Source organism: Penicillium brevicompactum (assembly GCF_028827555.1).
Source record: "Penicillium brevicompactum strain IBT 35665 chromosome Unknown utg000001l_segment0_segment0, whole genome shotgun sequence".
NCBI lineage: Eukaryota > Fungi > Ascomycota > Eurotiomycetes > Eurotiales > Aspergillaceae > Penicillium > Penicillium brevicompactum.
Window position 1 is genome coordinate 4608611 of NW_026623203.1, and position 13882 is coordinate 4622492.

At 49.9% G+C, this 13882-nt stretch overlaps 5 protein-coding genes across 5 annotated transcripts; 2 read left to right on the forward strand and 3 right to left on the reverse strand.

Annotated features, from left to right (window-relative positions):
- Positions 1–224: 224 nt before the first annotated feature.
- Positions 225–1773, reverse strand: N7506_001533 (TFIIH/NER complex subunit TFB2; the record flags this gene model as incomplete). Its single annotated transcript, XM_056950829.1, has 3 exons — positions 225–1458; positions 1513–1600; positions 1650–1773. 3 exons carry the CDS (start codon positions 1771–1773, stop codon positions 225–227), a joined length of 1446 nt encoding a protein of 481 aa, XP_056816744.1.
- Positions 1774–1942: 169 nt separating this feature from the next.
- Positions 1943–3030, forward strand: N7506_001534 (PaaI family thioesterase; the record flags this gene model as incomplete). The annotated part of the gene is made up of 10 exons (XM_056950830.1): positions 1943–1969; positions 2029–2069; positions 2150–2162; positions 2217–2282; positions 2387–2429; positions 2492–2563; positions 2624–2670; positions 2730–2748; positions 2834–2912; positions 2964–3030. The coding sequence occupies 10 exons, from the start codon at positions 1943–1945 to the stop codon at positions 3028–3030; spliced, it is 474 nt and encodes a 157-aa protein (XP_056816745.1).
- A 334-nt stretch (positions 3031–3364) lies between these two features.
- On the reverse strand, positions 3365–7633 carry N7506_001535 (RNA helicase aquarius; the record flags this gene model as incomplete). Its single annotated transcript, XM_056950831.1, has 3 exons — positions 3365–3786; positions 3848–7374; positions 7425–7633. The coding sequence occupies 3 exons, from the start codon at positions 7631–7633 to the stop codon at positions 3365–3367; spliced, it is 4158 nt and encodes a 1385-aa protein (XP_056816746.1).
- A 240-nt stretch (positions 7634–7873) lies between these two features.
- N7506_001536 (THO complex subunit THO1/HPR1) lies at positions 7874–10195 on the forward strand (the record flags this gene model as incomplete). The annotated part of the gene is made up of 4 exons (XM_056950832.1): positions 7874–8113; positions 8169–8247; positions 8297–8415; positions 8477–10195. 4 exons carry the CDS (start codon positions 7874–7876, stop codon positions 10193–10195), a joined length of 2157 nt encoding a protein of 718 aa, XP_056816747.1.
- Positions 10196–12835: 2640 nt separating this feature from the next.
- On the reverse strand, positions 12836–13192 carry N7506_001537 (uncharacterized protein; the record flags this gene model as incomplete). The annotated part of the gene is made up of 1 exon (XM_056950833.1): positions 12836–13192. The coding sequence occupies one exon, from the start codon at positions 13190–13192 to the stop codon at positions 12836–12838; it is 357 nt and encodes a 118-aa protein (XP_056816748.1).
- Between the last annotated feature and the right edge of the window lie 690 nt (positions 13193–13882).

Here is a 13882-nt window from a genome sequence, read left to right on the forward strand (position 1 = left end):
CTGAAAAAGTCGGGGCCACCGGGGACGGCACTATGCTCAAGAAGAAATGCTCTGGTTGCGAGTTCAAAATTTCAGCCTTTTGTGGCTTTTGGTCATTGTAATGCTTTTTTAATGTACAGTTTTATACCTGCAGGTTCGTCACTTCGTTAGTCTCCCAAATCCTTGTTTCGCCTACCCATATTTTCAATTTCATGAACACCATTCGCTTGCAAGCGCTAGCAATTTTATTTGCCGCCCGCTTTTTGGTTCCGCAGGTACATAGCGACCTGTTCATGCCGAGTGACGAAGAACATGCGCTTCCGGTCGGATTTCCAAACCAACACACCGATCTCCGCGGCATACTGGCAAGGGCCTTGATATTCGGCCAAGCTCGTGAAATCTTTGAACAGGAACCCGGCCGTGGCGCGCAGACGATCACGTTCTAGCTGCCACAGTCGGATTTGGTCTGTCACTGTGGGCGGAAGAATGGATGCTGGGACACCCTTGTTGTTGGGTTGGGCGGCACTGTGTTTTCGCAGTTGGGGGTGGGCATGCGATAAGAGGTATGAGATGATTTGGTCCGCCGTGATGCCCATTTCGATGGCCCTGCGAACGGACTGTCGTGTGATTTTTCCGGTCACCAGATTGGGGAAGCGGTATTTCAAATTCGTGAAAAGGGAGATCAGTGATATTTGCAGAGGTGAGGATGTGTATGCGTAAAGTCGGTAATTGGTCTCGATGATGATGAATCCTGAGCCCGAGCCGCTTGATTGGCCGACGGGACCGGTGAGAGATCCTGTGACTGGGTTGCTCAGTGCACTGGAGTCAGACGTGAGGGTTGTTGCAAGGCGGGTGGGATAAAAGCGTGTTGGATCGGCGTCATTTTGGTAGACAATGCCAAAGTCCGTCAGGTCGGTCAGAGTGCGGTGTTGATTGGGGGTCAAATGGTTCTTTTCATAGGACTGTCCGAGCTCAAGACTGCTGAGAAGGAACAAGAAAGACAGGACCTCGACACTGTCCATTCCAATGGCTTCTGCGCTCTCAACGTAGAGGATCAAGATGTGCCAAACCTGAGTGTTGACATCTTGGAGCACAAATCCAAATCCGTCCTTTGTGATATCAACACGGTTTCCGCGAACCTCAACCAGGTGCCCTGCCTGGAGAAGCTGCTTGACGCCCTTGCTCAAGTTCACCGTGTCGCGTTGTCCATTGTTGAAAGCGCTTGTTCCAACCATGTATCCCATCACACCTTCCCACTGCTGTCTGGCATATTCATCCAAGTCGGCGACCGATATCTGGAGGTGCGCTGGGGCTTGGGAGAATACACCGAAGGACTGAGATTCCTCGGCGCCCATCAAAGCCTGTCGAAGTGATGCCGCGAACGGGTTTGTGAGCATATAAGCTCGGACATTTTCGCCGGTCAGGGTTGTAGAGAGAATATGAAGTCGGCCCAATATTGATATCGCAGTATCTCGTTCCCTTGTAGAAGCGGTCAGTTGTGTCTAAGCTGCACGATCAAACCAAAGAGCTCACTTCTTGCTATCCGAGCTGACCCAGACCTCTAGATCTGCGGTTGGCAGGGGGTCCTTCAGGTAAAGCAAAGCCATGACGAAGCATTTTGCTATCGATTTGTCAGTGGAACGTTTCTCAAGCGGAGAAGCTTAATGTACCTAGATCAGGTAGCATGCGCCGGAAGATGGCAAGGGCCGTAGAGGGTTGTTGGTATAGCTTATAAAAGGTTGTCCCAGGGAGACCCTCGAGATATTCGAGAGGACGGGATGTCGCGCTCGCCATGGTGAGCTGTGAGACACCTTTCAGTGAAGCAAAAGGTCGAAGTGCCATGGCTGAATGAAATGACGCTTGTACGGTGGCCGATGCGGCCACCAAGCGCAACTCCGCTATCGCGGAGGACCTCCACGGCTGGCATCGTAGTATTTCCTGAATACATTGTTGACTTGATAAAATGGCTTCTCTGAAATTCGTTCGCTCGGTAATTTCTCATAATTCATCTCTGCGCTTCATCGTATTGACCTGACTGACTCGCAACAGGTGTGGGAGTCGTTCCGAGCTACCTCGGGTCTGGAGCCTCGGTATGATTGCATCACAACTTGCGTCCTATGAAAGACTCATTGGATACTAACTATTTGGCATTATTGCTTCATGATTGAAGCCTTTTGAATAATGTAAAACACCCTGGCTTCCGTGCTTGATTTGAATTCATCTAATGATCTACTTAGCTCCGTGTCACTGCCGCCAGGCCCGGCCTGGTCAACTTTGAACTGGACATTCAGAAAGAGCACACGGTATGCTTGTCTGTGATGAGATGACTCGGGGGTTGACTCTATACATACGACTATTCGAGTCTAGCTCATTGCCTGGGAGCATGTCTGACATTTTCAACTCTTAGAATCGTCTGAACATTCTCCATGGAGGCACCATCGCCAGTATGGGTATGGGTCTTCTCTACGATGAACCTTGGAAACAGCATGAATTTGGACTGATATTTCTCTAGTGGACCTTGGCGGCTCCCTAGCCGTCGCATCCCGCGGCCTGTTCTCAACCGGAGTGTCAACCGACTTGAACGGTAGGTCGAGGAGCTATCCCAGGGACCAGCTTGCTTTTGCTGATGAATACAATCGTTTAGTCACATACTTGAACTCCGGTGGCAGAGTTGGAGATCGAATCTTGGCCGTATGTCTTCCTCTGAGCTTATCACACGAATGTGTATACTGACTTTAATTGCTTTCTAGAAAGTGAAATGTGACAAGTGTATGTCCCAAACACCTTGCATAGCTTCTTTCTCTTTCTTCTGTTGCGATTTGTCTTATACCAGAATCTAACCGAGTCTATGCAGTTGGAAAAACTTTGGCTTTCACTTCAATTGAGTTCACCAACCCTAACGGGCACGTTGTCGCTCGCGGAAGCCACACAAAGTAAGTGCTACATCTTCTGAACGTTCATCTCAAAATGCTCATTTTCTGCAGGTATGTGACTCTCGCATGGAAGGATCCCCAAAACATTGTCGAGGAGATGAACAAGAGCAAGGACTAATCAGCCAATTCGCTGGCCCTGTATCCAAACTTCACTATACATCAAGAATCTTGTTCTATAATACACCGTGAGAGCTAGTTTCGCAGCCGTATCCACAGATGAACTCTGATTTCAGAGGTCAAGAACCATCACCCTGAGCATTCATCCATGGCTATGATCCATCACTTCCGGTCCCGGGGGACCTCGGGACATGGAGGGTTAGTAGGTGGCTTCCAAGGTTGTACTCGGTATAACTCAAGATGCATAGTTGGCTGCAGATGGGTAACAGGAAAATACAATTCGTATCAACGACTCTTTTATATCTGAGAGCTGGATAAACATTCACGCAAGTAGTTCATACAATATCCTCATCGTCATCAACACCCATAAGCTCGTCCTCATCCTCCAAAAGGCCATCTTCCTCAACTGGCGCAGCATCCTCAATCACAATATCTCCATCTCCCATAGCCTTGACTTTAGCCTGGGTCATCTCAAAGACATACTGACCAAGATGCTCGACACTTTCCATCGGAGTGCCCTGAACATCAGCGCTAGCATCCCGCGATGACGGGAACATCTCACCAGGCGCGAGCATAAGCTTATCAGGACGCTGGAGGAGGAGATCAAATGCAGGCTTGAGTTCATAGCATGATTCGAAGACTTCGCGGCGACCGAGAATGTACAAACCAAGTCGGGCTCGGGAGAGGGCGACTGTGAGACGGCGGACGTCACGGAGGTAACCGACGCTGCGGGTACGGGTGAGAGAAAGAATCACGTCTGTTGAGGGTTAGAGTCTGGAACAGTAGACGGGAAAAGACAAAATAGGAATCAAACTCACAATCATTCTGCTCTCCCTGGTAGCGATCGACCGTTGTCACGATCTTGGGCATTCCGAACATGGGGTTCTTTCCACACCTATGGCTCAACACATCCCGAATCAGAGCCGTTTGACCAGCATACGTAGCTAAGATGGAGATTTTGGATGCTGGGTAGCCGAGCAATCGCATGTACTGGTACATGGCGACTGCATACTCTGCTTCACCCAGGTTCTGAATGAAGTGAGGAGTTGGCTCTCGCTCTCCGTTTCCTTGGTAGTCCGGAACATTGATGAACTGGTAGTCGAATTGGAATCCAGCATTGGCTTTCTGGTACTCTGGGGCGGTTTGAACGACAGGGAGATCGCCAAGTTCCTTGTATCGCCAACGGAAGAGCTCCGCGATGCTTGACCTTGCGCGACCTTGCTTGTCCAGGTTGATCACAGGGACACCGAGTCGTGCAAGTCGCAAGAACAGACTCTGCTCAAAGTGGGCGTATTGGCGGAAGGCCATGTTTTGAATGACCGGTGAGTTCTGGTAGTGGTCACCACAGAGAACAACGCGCTTGAGTGGAAGTTCGCCGTTCTTCATGTTCTGTAGGGCGTTGGGGATGAAACTTTCGACTTCGGTGATCTGGGCGGCTTCTTCCATAACCACATTGTCGTAATGGAAGCCAAGATCAGCAATCTCCTGGCGGCGCATGGCAGCATGGGTCGAGGTCATTGCAATAATGCGAGCCTCCTTCACGAGAAGATAGTTGGCCTTGTCACGAGGTTGTCTCAGAATCTCGAAGGGGCGGATGTCTTCCAGCTCAGAGAAAATTTTAGCGATGTGTCGTTGGCAGCCTGAAGCGGTATCGATGATGGACTCCTTTGTGGCGTCAGCGGAGAAGAGTGGCTGAGGGGCGTTTGAGAAGTATGAATGGAAGGGGAAAGATGCGACAATTTCCTCTTTTGACACTTCTTCGGACTTGGCTTGATCCCAGAACTTGGCCCAGGTCGGCTGCACATAAACTGTGTTGAAATAGCCGGCCGTCTCACATGAGTTTCCATGTGCACCCTCAACTTCCAGTGATGCAGCTAAGCGCATCACTTCTGATAGGTAAGCACTGCGATTATCGAGGAACGATTCAACACGTCCATGCTTGCTATAGTTGGAGTCAGTGTCCAATTCTTCCTCGCCATGACCGAGACGCAAAAGGTGTCTCTCGTCAATGTCGAGCGCGATAATCTTCTGGAAGAGCTGATTGAGTGCTTGATTGCTGTGGGCGATGAGCAGCGTCCGCTCATTGGGGAAGTTGTGGTAAATGTTGTTAATGATTTGTGTCGTGACATCAGTCTTTCCGGTACCAGGAGGGCCCACAATGACAGTGAGTCCCGGTTGTGTGCCTGACGCGATTGCTTCCACCTGAGCAGGAGTGAACCGCACTTGGTTCAATTTGGGAGCGTCGACAGGGTATGGGCCAGGGTTTGGAGGCTTGTAGGTGGACACGCGTACGGTTGGGGAAGCAGAGTTCGTCTGGGGTTCCTCGCGGCGTCGCTTTTTGGGCGCAGGTGGTTCTGCAGCTGGCTCTTGGTCTAGATATTCAAGAACATATGGAGGGCCGGTGCTTGAATTCTCGGCCCCTGAGGGTTCGATATTCGGGATACTTTCCATCAAATGAGTCCAGTCCAATAGGGTATCACGGAAGTCAACCTTCCGCAGCCGGTTGGGCAATTGTGAGTATTGTGCCCCGGCAGGATCTCCGTAACCAAGGAATATGTCCTGAAGCCATGGAGGCAATGCCATGTCCGAGACGATGAGCTTTTGCATGGTTTGTAAGATTGATTTGAAGTTGTTCTCTCTGCCCTTGCGGCGTGCGACGATGTTGATGAGAGGATAAATGTCTGGCTTGCCGTGCGCTTGCTGATCCTGATCAGCTTTGAACGCAGCCGCATCCAAGTGAACGATCAGTCGGCGCAACCGGGCTCTAGGCACGTGTCCATTGGCCTGGCCAGGATGCTGGCGCAATGCACGACCTTGTTCATCCAAAACTTGAACGATTTCGGCAGTGCGGAGATGAGTCATTCGAGGCGCCTCAGCTCCCTGTCCCTGAATCGCTAGCAGATACACAACATCATCGGGACGAAGAGAGTCCCATTCTTTCCTGACGCTGTCTGCAAGTCTGCCTACCTCAATCGCGATCTCGGCGCGAACGAAAGCCGGGTTAGACGCACCAACCTTGGGTGGTGCGACATCAATAATTGCAGGCTTGGAGATTGGAATCGCCATTCGAGAGAATCCCTCGAAGTTGAGACTTCCATCACGACCTGCCTTGGGCTGCATACGCTTGACAACAGACTCCATATCCTTGCGAATTTGGAAGAAGGCTTCGGAACGGTAAAGCAGGAATGAACGCCAAAGGAAATCCCCAAGACTCAAGTACTGAAGGTTGAGCTTTGGGATCGCCAAAGGCCTGGATCCGTCGTATGTCTCATTTCGAAGCAAGGCCGGGTCGTATAGGTTCTCTTCTGTGGGTAGTGGGCTCAGCTTTTCAACTGCTTCTTGGAAGGGAATCTTGCGTTCATAGAATGATGCCAGGACTTCCAAGTAGAATTGGCGGTCTGGGTTAACGTTTGCCGACTTGGGATAGGTCGTGCGGAATCCAAGAGCAGAGGTTAGCGTCTGCAGCTCCGAATCATCGAGGGAAGACAATTGTCCCTCGAGATCAGAGCGTTTCTCAATTGAACCCAGATTAGACAGAGCAAGAATCATAAGCTTGTCTTTGAAGTACTTCATCGAAGTTCTTTGCAGCTGAGCCAATTCCTGGCTATGCAGATCAAAGACCCCCTGTGGGGTGAGAGCCTCGCCAGAGTAGTCATCAATTGCAAACTCAACAAAGTGTTTGAGGAGGCTGTGGAAGTCACGCAGAAGGGCATTTTCGGGGTTGCGGTAGAGCTGTGAAAGACGAATAACCGCCAAAAGGTTAAGATCCTTCAACAATGTGTTCACATAGCGCCGAGTAGGAAGCTGGCTTTCGAGGTCGACCAAAAGTTCCAGGAATCTTTCACAGTACAGCAAGTTCTCAGCTTGTTCGGGTGCGTTGAGCTTCTGAATGAAATCTAGGAGCATGGTGTACAGCCATGAGCGCTCGAAGCGTATCTTCGCTTTGGCAGCTCCATCTCCCGCTTCATATCTCTTCCCAGAGGCCTTCCATGCCTTCTTCAAGGTCGGGGCCTTAGCAATGATACGATTTCTCGTTTCGTCGCTAGCCAGATTGTGCCACACCGAGATCGAGACGAGAGGCGCGCACTCTTTTCGGATGAGTACATTCTCGAGTGACTGGAAAGCGCTAATGATGAAGGAGATGATGGAGAGTCGAGAGCGTGTAGGGAGGGAGTGGTCGATGCTCATGGAGAGAATGCGGTGGAAAAGGCTCGAGAAGTCATCGGCGCGATCGGAGAAGATATCCCAAATGGGCAAATGTTCGCGGTGCTTTACACTGACTATCAATGCGATCAACAGCACATGGTGGTTCGAAGCGTCTCCGGTGTAAGTCGGCCATAGGAACCTGACGTTGATGGTTAGCCTGATAATGACGATGAGAGACGCAGATCTTACTTCTCAAGAACATTCAAATTCTCCAGGATCAACAAGGAGCGACTGCTGAAAGCCTCTGCCTCTAGAGGATCCCACAATTGCTTCTTGATCACATCGGGCTTGGCCTTGCGAACTTTCGCATCCAACCAGTGGGCCTTGGCTAGTTGCACCCACGGGCTGTCATCGCGAAAGTCCACAACAGTAGGCCTGGACTCAAGACTCTGCGCCATCGCAGTAGTCATTCCCGTAACCTGTGAGATTGGTGGTTTAGGAACGTGGTGGATTGGCGCAGTCGGTGGAGTGAAGTTGGAGCTGGGGGAGCTTTTCAAAAGTCTTGGCTTTTGCGTCTCCGCCGAGCCGCCCTCTTCAATCACTTGCTGTCCCCTCCCTTTCTTTCACGCACCATTCAATTCACCTGTTTCGTCTTTACAATCCTCTCAACTCGAGCTGAGGAGGAATAAGCCGTCGAAATGGCGACCGAGGACATCGCCGGCGTTCAGGTCTACAGAAGACAAGTCGACAACCTCCTGGATCGCGCTTCGCAAGTCAAGCCGGACAAACAGATCGAGCCCCCATTGTCCGAATCACAGCTCGGCGAATCAATATGGCAACTTTCTGCGGCAGACAGCGAGGCTACCAAGCACCTGAGCCAACAGACTAGGCTTGCAGCTGTGGAGATCGCGTTTCGCGAGAAGTTCTATCGCGTTCTGGTATGGCCCATTGGAAGCTCAAGCCCGAGAAGAGATGCTAACTAGGAAATTATAGGCCTCGACATCGATCGAAGACCCCGCATTTATTCAGATTTGGAACCTCCTCGATATCGTCTCAATATTTTCCGATAATGGTCAGTCCCCGGTCTACAACAACTACGCTGCAGCTCTAACGCCTATTAGAACAATGCGAACCAGGTCTCATATTCTGGCTGATTGAGGAGCTTCTCGACAGCCAAACCATTGACGGCTGCCGGAAGGTTTTTGATTACTTGGAGTCTCGAAGGGAAAGAAACACAAAGGTCTGCTTCGTCATTCGCAAACTCAATTCTCAATTCATTGTAAAACTAACTGTCGCCTTAGAACCACTTCAAGCAGAAAAGTTTAGTCATTCTACGATCTTGCAACGAGCTTCTTCGTCGTCTCTCGCGCGCAGAGGATACAGTGTTCTGTGGTCGGGTCTTTATCTATCTCTTCCAGAGCTTCCCGCTGGGCGACAAGAGTTCTGTCAACCTTCGTGGAGAATTCCACTCTGAGAATGTCACCACTTTCGACGAAATCGCTGAACAACCAGCCAAAGACCAGCAGCAGCAAGATACAACAATGACCGAAGATTCCGAAACCGCAGCGCCCGAAAACCCTGGGACGCCGCAAACTGGAAGCACTTCCGATCAAACTCCCAAAGTTCCCAAGGTGGTGGTTCCTGGAGACGGCAAGAAGTCGGAGGATGTTGATCTGGATGCGCTGTACCCACTATTCTGGGGCCTCCAGGCCTTTTTCTCGGCACCTAGCAAGATGTTCGATTCGGAACGATTCGCGTCATTCAAAGCCGGCCTCGAGGCGACTCTGTCTGCATTCAAAAACATCAACACCGAAATGGAGAACCACAGTGCCTCTCGAGCCTCAGAAGACGCCCGCAAATCAAGCAAGCGCAAGCGCATCTCCGATGATGCTGAAGTTGCCACCAGCTTCAATCCTAAATATTTGACCAGCCGGGATCTCTTCGATCTTGAAATCAGCGATACTGCTTTCCGGCGACACGTGCTTGTCCAAGCTCTGATTCTCCTCGACTTTGTGCTATCTCTCACGCCCAAGGCCAAGACCCGCCTGGTGAACACGACCAACAAGTCCGTTCTCTATGGTTTTACTTTGAACGAAGAGGACACCAAATGGGCTCTCAACATCCGAAAGAGGATCGAGGGATATCTGCAAGATGGACCCGGTGGCAAGTTCTACTATCGCATGGTGGACACGGTCTTGTCTCGGGACAAGAATTGGGCACGTTGGAAAGCTGAAGGTTGTCCGTTGATTGAGAAGCCGGCGATCTCGTCGGAAGAGTACACGGCTTCACGCGAAAATGCCGTTAAGGTGTACGCCAACAAACGCCTTCGCCCGTCGCCGATGGGCTCGCTCGATCTCAAGTTCCTCTCCGACAGTGAGTCTCTCGCCAAGATTGAGCGTCTCAAAGAATCCGATCGGTACAGCGTGCCTTCGGCGGACACATTCATGAAGGGTATCATGAATGATGAAATGGACCTTGACTTCGCGATGACCGACGAGGACAAGGCGGTCGCCCAGGGTGCGATAGACAGCAAGTCCTGGCGGATCCTGCGTCTCACAGCAAGAAACAAACTCTCTGCGTTTGACAAGCTGGACAGCAACAACCTACAAGTTTTGTTCGCAACCCCTACGGCCAACCAAGACCATGAGTCCAGTGCTGGGGATCCCAAGGACCTCCCCCAGTCATTAGACGGAGTCCAAGATACTCCTGCCGAGTCCAAAGAGTCTGGAGCGACGAAAGATCCTGTCGGGGTCTCGCATTCAATCGAGGCCGATAAGCCAACCGAACCCCAAGAATCTACCGATAACAAGCCTTCTGTGCCTGTCGAACAAACCGAAAAGAGTCCACATGCTACGGTCCAGGGTGAGTCCAATAATGCTCCCCAGGCGGCCGATGAGGACCAGGAGATGCAAGATGACAACAAGACCGACACCACTGAGCAACCACCAAACTCAATTGGAGTTGAACAGAACGAGGACCTTGCCGCCTCTAGCGCCCTTGCAGATGATCCTGCAACCTAAGAAACAGGCTGTGGTCTGTGGAAGATACACGTTCGATAGTCGATAGCTTTGACCTCCTCTGGTTCGGAGTAAATTCCCCAATGGGCTGGTTTCCTCTGGCGCGGTTACGCCGCGACCCGCCACCAATTTGCTCAGACAGCTTGCAGGATTTCATGCATTGATATCACCACGCCGATGCAAGACGGAAAAATAACAAGCAGGGAGCACCATTACTCCATCCGTGCACATGCATTGTCTGACCTGCTCTGTCGCCATGGAAGGATCAGCCAGGTACTTCCGAATCTGACTGTTCACGTTTTTCCCGTCCTGGATTCCTCTTGCGACATCTCTGAGGGTGCATGATCCATTCCCTTCTCCTTTTTTTTCCCCGCCCCATCCGTTTATTTTTTTTCAGGGGCTTCTCCGCCGGCGAGTGTTCAAAATATTCAAGGACATACCAGATCGGGCACAATGCCGATCAAACCAACTAAAACATTCACTGGGTCAATCGCGGCACGGCGACTTCTTTCGATCCGAGCCCGGGTTATCCGAGCTAACGGGAAGCGGGCTATCTATCTTGCGGCCGCTAGTCGAAGCGATGAATCTTCACGCCCGAGGGCACGGTATCGATGGAGACCAGGGCGGATCCGGGCGGATCAGGGCAGAACTCATATCATATTTTTGTTCAACGGGAGCAGAGCTGATCGACAACTCTAATACAATTCAATTAACGGCGAGTGTTCCTGCAGTAGTTCAGAGGGTCAAGGGGGGAAATCATTCCATTGTCTCATGGATATTAACCCTTGAGTTATCCAGAATGTTCCTTTGACCCTCTTCATTATCTTAAATTCTCACAAGTGGCATGGACTGAGGGGAAGTGTCGCAACCACTGTTTCACTTACACTTTTTCCCCCTCCGATCACAAGGCTAGGGGCGGTCCTACGACGCTACTAGTCACTTTAGATAGTTTCGGCGTCGCAACTAGCAAAAAGCACTTGAGAGATGGCCCCCCTTCAAAAAATAAAAATTTAATGTACGGAGTAGAAAAAAACCACCAGATACTCCCGAGGTCAGCACCAGGCCACAAAGGAAGGTTAGAACGGTCTCCTAGCTGCAGGAGTGGACTCGTTTTGGCCCCCTTTTAGTTGAAACGAATCCTTCGCGTGGATAATATTTGTTTTTAGCAGTTCGTGGCGATGCAAACACTAACTTCAATAGCCTCGATGTTCCAGAAGGTCCAAGGAAGAAGTCAACAACCGGGGGGTTAGGGAGAAAAAAATCAAATAAAAAACAGACAAAGAACCAAAATAAAATCATTAATCATTAAAAATAAACAGCCACAACCTCCCATTCCCCCCCCACGCATGGATCATTTAGTGGTGCAAGTTGAAGCTCCATGTGGGACCCGGAAGTGTATATCAGCTAGTTCCAAGACACTGGCCAGTGCTTCCCACGATCGGTCTTCCTTCAGGGCTAGAGTAGTATACATATACGCAAGGATAAAATGTACTTGTAGATGGAGTACCTGTTCCGCGTGGGGACGAAGCTCAACGCTTGTGCACTCGTGCGAGACCAACGGTCACAGCCTTTTTTTTTTTAACTCCGTATACGGAGTACTGGTAGACTAACTAACGTGGAGTCGCAAGTTGTTCTAGATTGGGAAATATGCCCAGGTGTCAGGCCATCGAACCGTTGACTGAGATCTGCTTTATCAAATGGTTTTTGACCCATATTTTTTTCAATGTCGTACTCCGTACCGAGTGCCGGGTTGATAGGTGATCGATAATAATGTGTGTGCGTGGGATTTACACATAAAGAGGTACATGCAGGGCTTGGCCCATTCGACGTTTCGCAAAGATGGGGAAAATGGTCTTGGGCCAAGAGATCGGCTTGCGTCATCCAGACTTTATACGGAGAATTACTCCGTACATGGGCTTGTTATTATTAAATTTGTAAATTTGTAAATTTGTAAATTTGTACTAGTAAAATGCCCTGTGAGCTGGGGATACAGTCAATTGTTAGCTCATGTACACAGATTAACTTGTTTATTTAATTGGGTCCAACGTATGATGTCTGTAGATTAAACGAGATGAGAAGGGCTGGAGGAAATTAAAGTTGCGTCTCGAAAGTGTTTCGATCCTCGATCTCCCCGCACAGATTCCCTGTATATCCGCCTATAGGAGAGGATAAGCCCTGAGATACGAAGTACAGAGAAAAAGAAAGAATTAAACAGGAATACGAGAGTTCTGACTCCTGCCTGAGCCCTGATCCCTTGGATCTCGAATCCTACCTTCTCTTCTCGCGTAGAAGTAGGTAGCATCGAACCTCAGAGTTAAAAGACAACTACGTAGCGATCGTCACCGTTTCGGCCGTAGGGGCCAAAAACTGCGTAATATGATTCGGGATCGCAGACAACGGCTCCGAGTATTCTCCTCCGAAAGTCTCCACGTTCAACTGGAGAGCCGTCCGATCTAATCCGGGTCCACCACGTATTGCGTATAGACATACGGGCTTTGGAGTACTCCGTACTGGGGCTAGGAAATCCGGAATTGAAAAAAAAAAAAACCATGGAAAAACAGAATGAGAAAAGAAGCAATCAGAAAAAGAAGGGGGAAAAAGGAAGATAGGAATGCGCTAAGTACTACTCCGGACACTACCAGACTAAACAATTAAAAGCGCAATTGTCCTTCCGAGGTTCTTTTTCCAGACCCACTCAAAACGACTCTCTGCCCTCATTTTATGCGACTCGAATTGTTTCACATCACCAGTGGAGATTTCAAGGCGTTTCCGGTGGAGACCCAGTAATCGCCAGACATCTACCGAGCCACGGTTGATAACCTGCCCAATTCTGTGGTCAACCTGCGAGAGGCTCTGGACTCGCTGGAGCGCATGGTCCGCCTCGTGGCCTTTCCTGATGAGGGCATCGCCGTTCTCCAAACTCGAAGCTATCGATTTTCCCCCCTTGACGAAGGTTATCGCTTCGAGGACTGATGGGTCCTCTAAGACTATATGCTCCATATGTAGACCTTGTTGGCCAAATTAGCCAGATTAGCCAGATTAACCATATAGGTCCCATATTGTACTGATATTGGATCGCGTATTACGTTCCCCGTTGGAGGTTTCAGGTCTCACCCGCTTGTACCAATGAGGCTCTCGATATCCATTGCTTTGGGGGTCTCGGTTCGGCATTTCTCTTGCAATTGGTTTTCTTCTTTTTCTTCTTTTGGAAAAAATTCACAAATATTCCTGTTTTATTCCTATTTACTCCCATTTATTCTTTATTTATTCCCATTTGGTCAGATTTCCGTCTCTTTCCTCTATTTCCTCTCTTTTTTTGTTTTGTTTTCTTTTTGCTTATATATTTTTTTTTTCTTTTTTATTCTTTTCTGACCTGCCTTTCCAGCCCCGTCGGTAATTCTACCGGTATCGACATTCTCGCGCATCTTTCCGCCTCCACTCACGATGGAGTGTGGCGGGCAGTCCGCTGAGTGGCTAATGTCCTTGATCGATAGCGAGGGTCCGGCTTAGAGTGGAGTTTCAGCACGCCATTACCCAAGCCGACTGGTCCTTTCCACATGGTCTGGCTATGCGACTTCCGGTGAGCAAGGGTCTGGCTTCATCGGTTGGCTGAGCGTCCATGCAAGTATCAACATCTGGCTTGCGATTTCCCACTTCTCGTCTCTCGGTCCACACAGATCCGAAGTTGAG